The sequence below is a fragment of the Hydra vulgaris genome, chromosome 12 (assembly GCF_038396675.1).
Source record: "Hydra vulgaris chromosome 12, alternate assembly HydraT2T_AEP".
Lineage (NCBI taxonomy): Eukaryota > Metazoa > Cnidaria > Hydrozoa > Anthoathecata > Hydridae > Hydra > Hydra vulgaris.
Genome location: NC_088931.1, coordinates 65,680,410 through 65,692,747, shown reverse-complemented (window position 1 = coordinate 65,692,747; position 12,338 = coordinate 65,680,410). Strand labels below are relative to the sequence as shown.

At 27.2% G+C, this 12,338-nt stretch overlaps 1 protein-coding gene across 1 annotated transcript in view; it reads left to right on the top strand.

The window, feature by feature from the left end:
- The window catches only part of LOC100212535 (copper-transporting ATPase 1), a 78,578-nt gene that overhangs the window by 51,946 nt on the left and 14,294 nt on the right, over positions 1-12,338 (top strand). Inside the window, exons 8-9 of the mRNA XM_065814161.1 lie at positions 5,394-5,442; positions 6,823-7,056. Of these exons, the coding sequence (XP_065670233.1) occupies positions 5,394-5,442; positions 6,823-7,056 (283 nt within the window). The remainder of the gene's footprint in view (positions 1-5,393; positions 5,443-6,822; positions 7,057-12,338) is intronic.

The window sequence follows — 12,338 nt, the reverse complement described above, 5'->3', positions numbered from 1 at the left end:
AGGATCTCACTTCTGCTACAGCATGGGGCTCACAGTGGCTGGTGAACTTTAATTCCTATAAAACTCAATTTTTTCAGCCAATCGTTATCGCAATAATTTAGATCTTCCTATATTTATGAACGGTGATGTACTCGATGTGTCACCTACTCTTCATCTTCTAGGATTAACTCTTACTTCCAATCTTTCTTGGAAACCATATATCAAATCAGTTGCAAAATTAGCATCTGCTAAGGTTGCATCTCTTTATCGAGCTCGTCACTTTCTTACTTCGCATTCTATTCTCTATCTCTATAAATCTCAAATCCGGCCTTGTATGGAATACTGTTGCCATATATGGAGCGGTTCTTCTAATGATGCCCTTTCTCTTTTAGACAATGTGCAAAAGTGCATTGTAAACATAGTTGGACCTGCTCTTGCAGCCAACCTCCAACCATTATCACATCGATGTAATGTTGCTTCTCTTTCTCTTTTCTACAAATACTATAATGGGCACTGCTTTAAAGAGCTAGCGTCTCTTGTGCCATCTACTAAAATTCATTCTCGTGTTACTCGTCATTCAATTAAGTTTCATCCTTTTTCTGTGACTGTTCCTAAGTGCTCCAAAAACGCTTATTCGTCTAATTTTTTTCCTCGAACACCAGTTCTTTGGAATTCGCTTCCTTCATCTTACTTTCCTGATTCATATAATTTGCAATCTTTTAAGTCGTCCATCAATCGTTATCTTGCTCTACAATCTTCATTTTTTCTCTTTCAGTAACTTCCAACTTTAATTAGTGGCTGCTTGCAGCCTTGTTGGAAGCGAAGATGTTTAAAAAAAAAAAAAACACAGCTTTTAACTTCAAAGTTTAATTTATGAACATCAACCATGCAAGGAGTTAAATTGTAAATAAAAAGTCTATGTTTTATGAAAAAGATTCTGGAATTTCAGTTAAAGGAAAACATAAATTTTCAGCAATTTGAAGTTTATAGTATTTTAGTTTATAGTAAAATTGTGATCATTTGGATCTTCTACAACTTTTTTGTACGAGTGTTGATTGCCTCTAAAATCACACATTCTTCTAAGTTAGTGGTTTTACTTGTTTGTATTGTATTATTGTTCAAATTATTTACAATTTACTTAGTTGCTAAGGTTAATTACCTTGTTTGACAGTTTTAAGCAAATAAGTTATTTGATATTAAGTTGTAGTTTGAACAAAAAAAAATTAATTGTATTATGAGTAAAAGAATTAAATACTACATATATTTATATAAAATAATTAACTTTTTAACTGTTTTTTTGATGGGAACCACACTAACAGATAATAGTAATTATCCTTGCATTAAACTAATGCGCATTTGTTTGACCTATAAGATGGCGTTGGAGTAACAATGTTTACATAATGACGTCAATCGAACACCATCTATATCTTTATATATGCATACATATGTTTATATATGTGCATACATATATATTTATATGTAGAGTTCTAAGGTCAGCTACGCAACGAGCGCAACATGTTTTTAAAAATTTAACTGACTCATTATATTATAATTTTTAATTTTTTTTTACGTTTACACTCAAATTATCCTTTTTTATTATTCACAAAAAAAAAAGGATAAGAAGACAATTTGAGTAAAATAGAAATAAAAGACAGCGGTCAGCTACGCAACGCGCAAAAAAGCTTGTTTTTTTAATTTAAAGTTTGAATTATTTTTTCTCCGAATCTATAATTTATTTTTTTATAAAAACGTTTTTTTCTTCAAAAACGATTATTTCATTGAAGTTATATTTATAAAAAATTTTTAATATAATATTAATTACACGTCAAATAAAAAGTTTTCAAAAAACTATGCAGTCAGCTACGCAACAATCAGCCATGCAACATGCGAATTTTTATTATAATTCAAATTAAAACCCAAAACAAATCTAAAACTATATTTATAGCTTGTATTTAGAAACAATAAAATTTATTTATAAAGTTTATAACGATAATTTTACATTAAAAGAAACCTGGACCCCGGGGTGGAAAAGGGGGAGGGGGCTTTAGAAGCTTCAGTACTCTCACTTTTTTAAATAATGGGGCTAGGGGGTAGGTAATACAATTTCCTTTTAAATGTACTCTTGATATTTTTATCTGTTCACAACCTTATTATATAAACGTTTTTAACTCAAAGATGTATATAAATACATTCATTTTACTTGCATTTACTTTGGAACTTTGATCTTCAGAGCTTTAAAAGCATCAAGTATTTGGACAATAATTGAACAACTAAAATAATTTAAAAAGCAACAACTAGAAGTTCTTTAAACGTGTAAGCTGTTATTGTTGATCGAAATGTATTAGGGATAAACTGAATAAACCTTCCGAGCTTAGTTGCGCAAAAAAAGTCACCCCAAGAAAACTTGAAAAGTATTGAAAAAAATAAGTAAGACTTTCAATAGAATAACAATAACAGGTAAAAAAAAAACGTTTTAAGAAATCATGCAGTCAGCTACGCAACGATCAGCTACGCAAAACAAATCTAATAATTATTTATGGCTTTTATTAAGAAATTTTTACAGCTTTTTAAGGTGATTTTTAAATTACTTGATCACTGCTAAATGTCTAGACGCCTCTATCGCTTTGATATTATGCAGTATTTGGCGAAAGCTGCTCACCTACAACGTTACCGTCTAAAACCTGAAAGTAATGGCATTTATGCAATTCTTTAATTTTTTTTGTTTTCTTAAAAAAGGTGCTCAAACCAAGAGAGTTGTTTATCTCTAGCTTTTCTTTATCAGTCAGTAATATAACGGTAATTTTTAAATTGTTTGTTGCGGCTGCCAAATCGCTAGCACTAGAAATTATATATTTTTCAGTTAAAACATTTTTTCTGGCAACACGTTTTACAGTGGCTCTAATTCCATCCACAACTCCTTTTCCATGCATTGCAGCAAAAAAATGCCAGTGCATTTTAATTGTATGCTTTTTTTCTAAAATTTTCATTGATGCCAAAATATATTTATTTTTAAATTGTGATGTTGCGTTGTCACTGAAAATATGAACTTCTGTAATATCATCTGATAGAAGCTCGATAATTTTATTTATGTTTGGAACAACAGATAATTTTGTATGATCGCTTGAATCACAAACTAGCGCAAAAGATTTAATTTGACGATGCCAAACTGCACATGTAAATATAGAAATGTGATTTTGACCGAAATGAGCTGCTTGCGTTTCGTTTTGGTAAATACAAGTATAATTTTCTGCCCAGTCAACTTGAATAACAGCCTTATTTGAGTCTTTTTGAATCGCTGATTCTATATTAAATTTAAATACGGACGATTGACTGCTCTTGACATTACAATGAATAATAAACTTTGCACGCATTTCTTTAATATGTGATAATAAAACTGCAATTGTTCCTTCTTTTTTAACCTTTTCTATTTTGATATACGATTTTGCTTGAGGTTTCTGCCACTGATTCCATGAAACATCTAACTCAAATTGTTCGAACTGAAGTAATAATTTATCAAACATATTACAAACAGTACATTCTTTGCAAACGGCATTGAAGATTTGTTTTGTTGGTTTTTCACAAATAAAGTTTAGAATCATAGAGTTTCCCGTTTTAATTGTAGTGAATATATCTGAACCCCGCGAAAGTGATTCAAGAGCATAACGCATATTTTCATGTAACATGCAAACGCACACGTTATGAGGAATTGATGATACACATCGAACGTAAATTGGTCTCAACTGACAAAATTTTGACAGGCTTAATTTAACATCTGCATTGTTTAGCTTAAACTCTTCGAAAGCTTCTTTTAGCGTATATAACATGTGTCGAATTTGAACACGCACCTTTTTTTCTCCTATCACTACAGAAGTATAATCTGCTGTTCTTGGGGATATTCGACTTATTTCATCGTCGCAATAAAAATTTTGTATAACCACTAAGTCTTTTTCTCGGAGACTGTTTGTTGATTTAGGAATTGAGTAAGTTAATGGTTGAGTTTCATTGAGTAAACAACACAACAGTTCCTTTTTCTGAACAAGACTTTTGGGAAGAGAGCGATTCAATTTTTTTATATACTTTCCTTTAACTTGCACATTTGCAAATGATGAGTGATTTGATTCGAGAGATAAAGATGCGTCTTTTTGCCGCAGTCGAAATTTTCTCATTCTTTCTAAACTTTTTAATCTTTCAGCTGCAATTTTTCGAAAATCTTTTTTCCATCTTTGTCTTCGAAGTCTAGCATTTTCTTTAGCTTTGAATTTCTTTTCTTCATGATTTCTACTCATGTAATTCTTTTGATTCATTGCTTTTCTATTTTTTATCTTTATAGCTGTAATAAAAAAAGTAAACATTCAAATAAATGTAAAAATTACTTAAAAACTCTATAAAAACACAATGCTCACCTTTTTTATTTTCATTGGATGCGCAAGCAACTGGTTCCTGCAGTGATTCCATATCTTTATATTGACTATAAAGTCTTTTGGAGTTTTAAATAATTTCTAATTGACTATAAATGTTTTGAAGTTCAAAATAGTTTGGGCAAAACTATTTGTTGCATTTAAAAAAATTGACAAAATTTGCGACATTTAAATGTTTAGTTTTGGCAGTCAGCTACGCAACAGGAAGTTGAGTGGTTTTTTTTTAACTATTTGATGCCAATTTTTTTTAACTATTGCAAAACCTTAATATGGCTAATTAGTTGACGTAAATAATCGACAAGGATTTAAAAAAAAAATTTTAATTGATGAAAAAAGACAACTTTTCCTTCCCAGCGGTCAGCTACGCATCATGATTGTGTAAGAAACTATTTTGCTTATATCGCGTGAAATAACTAAAAATTAAATGTTAGTGCTTTAACATATTAAACCAGCTTTACAGCCGACCAATTTAAAACTAATTGGAAAAATTTTGGATCACTACAAGATTTTAAAAAAATAATGAAAGTTAAACACTTTTTCTTAAATGAAATTATACTTTTTCCGTTTACTTTAAAATCTATAAATAGCTTGTTCAATTTTTTTTTTTTTTTTCTTTAATTATTTTTTTTTAACATTTAAGACTATATACTTATAGTAATGGAAAAAAAAATTCATTATTTTTATTTTTTAAAACGAGATTTGTTTTAATAACCGCGTGGAACTCTACATATATATATGCATACATATATATTTATATATATACATACATATATATGTTTTTATATATGCATACATATATTTTTATATATGTGTGTAATAGAACCTTAATCTTCATTGTAGAATAACCATGCTCTAAGGGATCAATGGCATATAACTATGGGATTAAATTTATTATTTAACTAATAAATTAAATCTAGATAGAATTTTTTAAGAAGCAACTTATAATATCTTTGAATAAATTTTTAATTTAGAGTTTTTGTTTTTATATATTTAAAGAGAAACGGTTATTGATGTTGACTTGGTTCAAAGAAATGATGTATTACTGGTATGTTTTTTGTCTTATGTGTTTAATTAATTTTCTTTTTAATTAAGTTTCTTTTTATTAAGTTTAATTAAGTTTCTTTTTATCATTTTTTTGATCTGTTTTGTTTTTTGTGTCTGTTGTTAAGTGATTTAATGTGTGTATTTTTGAATATATGAAAATAATTTGTTATGCACATAAGTAACAATTTATGACCAGTTATAACCAAATGTGTTTATGTCAGCATTTATGATTTTCAAATATTTTTTTGAATGCTAATTTGTGCTACTTTAGTTGAGGTTTAATTGATTTTAAAATGTCTTTTCAAAGTATTATTTGACTGCATGATTTTAAGGGAATTCAAAATCTGTTTATTTTACTAGTTCTATATAAAATTTATTTATTTTACTAGTTCCATATTAAAAAGAAAAATGTAAAAATAGTAGTTTAAAAAAGTTGATGTTTTAACAGGAAAGCATTATAAATTTGAACATTAAAAAACTCTCGATTTTGTAATGACATTACAAATAGAGGAAGTGTTTTTGTAATGACATCACAAATAGAGGAAGTGTTTTTGTAATGACATCACAAGTATAGGAAGTGTTTTAATGGCAAAAAGGAGAAAAAAGGATAAATGAGAAAAGGAAAATTAAAGAAAATTATTTAAAAGTGAAAACAATGAAAATATTAATGATTGTAAATTTAAAAAATTGAAGAAAAGCATTTAAAAAAACGAATCAACTTAAGCAAAGTTGAAAGAAAAAAGTTTTTAATAAGTTTGAGAATAGAAAACTATAATAAGAAAACAAAAAAATCATTTTTTAAAAAACAAATTTTTTAAGTTTTATTATTTTATGTTGTTTGCATTTGTTTATATTGTTGTTATTAGTGTTACATTGTATTTCTGTGTATTGTTTAAACTGTCATGCATTTTTGTACATTGGTTATATTGGCCTGTATTTCTGTGTATATTTTATATTGTCATGTATCTGTATTTTTATTTATACTATTGTGTATTTTTGTGTATTGTTTACATTATCCTGTTATATTTTATAAGATATCACTCTATATGAATGACACCAAACCTGATTTTGTAAAATTATAATTAAATTTGTAATTTTTCAACATTATTATTAAGTAAATGGATTTTTAAAAGAAATGAAAAAAATAATTAGAATGTCCTGTTGTTTTTGGCTTTTTTTTTTAATTGAGTTTTTTTAATAAAAACTGATTCTGATCTTTTTGGTTTTTCTTATTTAAAAAGCCGAATAAAAAAATGTTCAAAACTTGATTTAAAAAGTAATTCTTATTTTAGTATATGAAAAAAAGATTAAAAGGGTTAGAAAAAAACAAAATATACATTTCAATTCATTTCATTCAATCACTTTGTAATCTTCATTATAGGTGAAACCAGGGTCAAGAATTCCATGTGATGCAACTGTTCTCTCTGGTAACTCTTCAGTTAATGAGTCTCTAATTACTGGTGAATCTATGCCTGTTACAAAAACAGCAGGAAAATCTGTTATTGGAGGATCTGTAAACCAAACAGGTGTTTTGTTGATCAAAGCAGTAAATGTAGGTGAGGAGACAACTCTTTCTCAAATTGTAAAATTGGTGGAGAATGCTCAGATTTCCAAGGTAAATGTTTTAATATTTGCAGTTTTAATATATATATATATATATATATATATATATATATATATATATATATATATATAAATATATATATATATATATATATATATATATATATATATATATATATATATATATATATATATATAAAATCAGTTATCTTTATCAACAGCCATCTTCATCTGGGCACACTTTGATGCAACTGGAAAATCTTTTCAGTAAAGATCAACCAATCAAAAAAAGAAACTGCTTTTGGTTTTCATCTTTTGTAATGCTTGAGTTAAAGGATGTTATAAGAGCTTTGCTTTGTTCTGCTCAATCGTCAACAACCTTCATTTGATGTGTTGAATCTATTTCCCACTCTGAAGAAGCTTTCATTAGAATTGATTCAGCTTTTTCTTTGGTGTTCTTCAAAATTAGATCAAAAAGTCCTGCAGTGTGTTGTGTGATGAAGGAAGACAATGGACTGTGACAATCGAATGTGACAGCATCAAGTCTTTTGAGAGATTTTGGTTGTTGTTTCAGGTTGTTTGCCATGTCTTTCTTGTTGTTATTATCGACACCGGAGGTTGCAAAGAAAAACTTTTGCTGCAATTGCATTTGTATGATTTGGATATTCTTGAAACCCTTGAAGAAGCTTGGCATCATTGAATGGTGCTCATTCAGCTAACAGAGCTTCATTTCAAGACTGTTTACAAATAAATGCCACAAAAAGACATATGTCTGTTATTACTTTTGCTTTTCCTTGCAGTAATAATATCCTGAAATCAGTAATCCTGAAACAAACATATTTTTAGACATTATATACATTTACCATCCAATTTGCATTGTGTGTTGCAACTGTAGTCCGAAATTTTTCATTTAACTCCGATGTTGTAGTTGATACTCCAAGAAAATATGGTACAGAGTTCTAAGTATTTATTTCTTGGATTTTGCTTTGGTATTCATTCCTTTGGTATTTAATAATTGTATCACAATAGTATACTAACATTTCTTCACAGAGTTTGATGAGAAAATCCCTTTTAAAAAGTTTTTCATTTCCTATAGTGAACAGCTCCTTGTTGATTGCTGGCCATTGTTTCTGAAAACGTTTAAAAAGTCTCACTTCAGGTCCTCCACTGGTTTCAAATCCAGTCCTGAAAATGGTGGAAAGCATGACTTTAATGACGGCAATCATAAATCTTTTACTGAGTGACCAAGATCCTGAGCCACTGTTCCAATCATGAAGGGTGCACAGCGATTAAAAATAATGACTCAATCAAAAGATGATACAACATTATCTGTTGAACTTTCATCTTCTTTTTCATTGAACCACTTGTGCTGGAAGTGTAAAGAATCTGATATTCATATATATATATGCATATGTATATGTATATATGCTTATGCATATGTGTATATATATATATATATGTATATATTTATACATACATATATATATATATAAATATACATTTCACTTAATGAAAATTTTTCTCATTTAACACTGTGTTTCATCAATAAAGACTCATCAGAAATGCATTTCTGATGAGTCTTGATTTATGTATATGTGTATATATATATATATATATATATATATATATATATATATATATATATATATATATATATATATATATATATATATATATATATATAAAATCAGGGCTCAAAATAGCTGCCGGATATCTGACATTGTCCGGCACTTGTCTGATGAAAAATGATATCTATCAATGATTTTGTCTGATCCATATTTTGCTTGCATTTAATTTATAATCAAGAAAGAAACCTTTTATATGACACTATTAAGTTTGAGATTTCATTATTAAAAATGAGAACTTTTTGCTATGAAAAGTGAGAAGTTTTTCGCTATGAAAAGTGTTTATAAAAGTATAAAAGTGTTTATAAAAGTAATCATAGAAAAAGTTTGAAAAGATTTATCAAAAAATATATAGTTAAATGTATAATATGTATTTATATAAATGCATTCTTTGATAATTTAAATAAAATAGAGTAATTTTAAACAATCATTAGAATTAATTTGTTACTTTATTTAATAAGTAAACTTAATAATTTATGTATTTAATATATTTATAATTTATAATAATTTACAAAGCAATTCGCATAGTAAAGTAATTTTTAAAAAATGTAATGTAAATGTATTTTCTTTTTCAATTTTTAGTTTTTTGAGCTTAGGTTTTTTTTTTTTTAGATTTTCTTTTTTTTAGATAAGTTTTTTAGTTCACTTTAATCATTTTTTTTAGATAAGTTGTCTTTTTAATTTTTATTTAAAAAATTCGCTTTAATATGCCAAATAGTACATGAGATTGAACATGCACACACTTCTAATTGATTTAATTAGAAATAATTTTTTTTATTTTAAATACTTTGGCATATAAAATTCGTTGAATGGTCATACACGAGCAGTGAATGCTTGAGGGAAGAAATGAAGTACATTAGAAAAAAGGAGAATCATTTTTCAAACAAAGCATATTTTGACAGTTGTCAAAAATAAAGATTTATAGAGGAATATTTAAAATATAAGACAGACAATGCACCTAAACAGTACTAACAATAATAATAAAAAATAAATTGTTATATAAATACTAATATGAACAAAGATATACAAAAAATGTCACCAAACAAAAAATAAATAAAACAAAAAATTGATTACAAAAATAAAAAGTATGCACACAACAATGAAAGGCCTCAGAATGGAAAAAAAAACATTATTGCTAATGTGTAAATAATATATAATATTATTTACACATTAGCAATAATGTTTTTTATTACTTAATCACTACACATAATTTGTGTAGTGATTAAGTAATAAACATCTCTTCAGAGTCGCATCTATTATTACTGGCATTTCAATGAGGATCAACACTGATAACTAATTTATCTCGTCAGACAAACGTCATCGCCACTTATGCTTTACCCCGCGACTTACGCCAAATCCATACTGCAGTAAATATTACAATGATAAAATGCATGATATAAAAGCAATTTCAAAAGCGGATAAAATATTGTTCAGAGGTAACGTTTTCTCTAATATTTTAGTAAAAAAATACAATAAAAGAAAATCAGACAATTTTCGGTAAAATGGGTATTTATTAAATAGAATAACATAAGAAATATACCAAAATACAAGAATAATGTAAAGAGCGGAAAAACATATTTTAAAATGAGGCTTTCTCTACAGTCCAAATTAACGTATATTTGAGACCATAACAAATGCACAATAAAAAGTTTAATTCTAACTAATTAAATATAAATAAAACTAGAAAATTGATGTAAGGGTAATAATATTATAACACCTAAATAGTAACACCTAGGAACTGTAACTTAGTAAAGAAAAAACAGATTTTTCATTTATGTTTTTTTATGTGCCATTTGGATTAGAAATTTCTTGATCGATTTAATGTTTTTGCAACTCGCAATAGGTGGAGTTGGCCATATATTTTTTTAATATCAGTATCCTGTTCAATAATATTTCAGTGCTTTTTTATTATTTTATTGATAAGTTTTCAGACTTTTCCAAATATTGTAACTATTGGTAAAATTCTCTCTTTTTCTCTTTCTTCTTTATATTTGTTGTAGACAAGTTCATGTTGTGTATGTCATAGTGCTTTTTTAAAACCTTTGTAAATAGATTAAAAAGGGTAGCCTCGTATAACTAAAATTTGTGCTAGTTGTTTTAGCTCTTTTATTAGGTTGTAATTGTTCGATATAATCTTATTGTATCTTAACGCTTGGCTATATACTAAGTTACTTTTTTGATGAGGGGGATGGAATGAATTATAATGTAATAGTGCTGTTGTATCCGTTGCCTTCTTGTATATTGTTGTTTCTAACTGTCCATCTAGTTTTTTGATAATTGTGAGGTCCATGAAATAAATAGAATTGGTAGAATAATTGAAAGTAAATTTGATCGTGGGGTAGATGGTATTCATAAATTCAAAAACTTGTGTTAATTTCTCCAGAGGCCTATGAAAAATAAAAAATGTATCATTTATAAATCTTTTATAAAAAGAAATCCGCATTGAAAATTGGTCAATTATTTTCTCATCAATTCTTCCCATAAATAAATTAGCATAGGGCGGGGCCATACGTGTTCCCATGGTAGTACCTGTTAACTGTAAAAAGTGATCAGTCAAAAATTAAAAGTTGCTATGGGTTAATATGGTTTCTAATATGATGTCAATAAAAGCAATAGGTAGGCGATTTATGGGACCGTTATATGGTGGCGCTCTCTTAAAATAAAATTTCACGGCGTCAATATCTTCGCAGTGAGGAATGTTTGTATACAAAGATATAACATCAGCTGTGGCAAGGATGTAATTGTTGGTTTCTAGTACATGAGATTGAACATGCACACACTTCTGATTATTAATTGATATTAACTATGAAAAAAATTAGTATTATCAATATGTTATGACTTGATAGTTATTTTGTCAGTTGATGAAACAGGTTGGAATGCAATATTATTAAAAGATGTATTCTTTCATGCATGGATGAAAATTTCCCTTAAATTAAATTAAGTTTAATAATTTTATTTTTATTTTATTATAATTTTTCTTCTTAATTAACTGTTTTTTAAAAAACTCAAATTTAAATATACCAACAATAGCAAGATGATTAGGGCACATTGAAAACGTTTTTTCTAAATTAGGAATATTTTTGACTGAGCTAGAAGTTGAACTTGCTTTTATTTAAAATTTTGACCAATCATTCTAAATTACATTTTACCTAATTATGCAAAAAAATAATAAAAAAAGCAAAAAAATGTTTTTTTTTAATCATTTTTTTAAAAACTCGATAAGTTCATTAGCGCACTATCAGCATGTGCACATTGTCAATATAATTGTTTTAGACTGACATCACTGCTTACTCATCTGCTCTTGTCGAGACCTATATATATATATATATATATATATATATATATATATATATATATATATATATATATATATATATATATATATATATATATATATATAACATTTTAATGTTGTCCAAAAGTTAAAACAATTAAAGTAATGTGGAAGTACATTAAGTTTTATTGTTTTCAAAAAACTGCAATATTAATGACTGGAATGTTTGTTTAATTAAGAGTGGGTTTGTTTATACCATATAGCCTGCTGCTACAGGGAAGTGTCACTGCATTGACTGAGGGTTTGGTTTGGGCAAGCAATCTATCTTTTAAAAAAAAAGACTTTATTCAAGTTTTTAGACTTTTTCTGGTCTGGTTTATTAGCATTCTCTTTAAAACTACAGTTTATGGTAGAATATATATATATATATATATA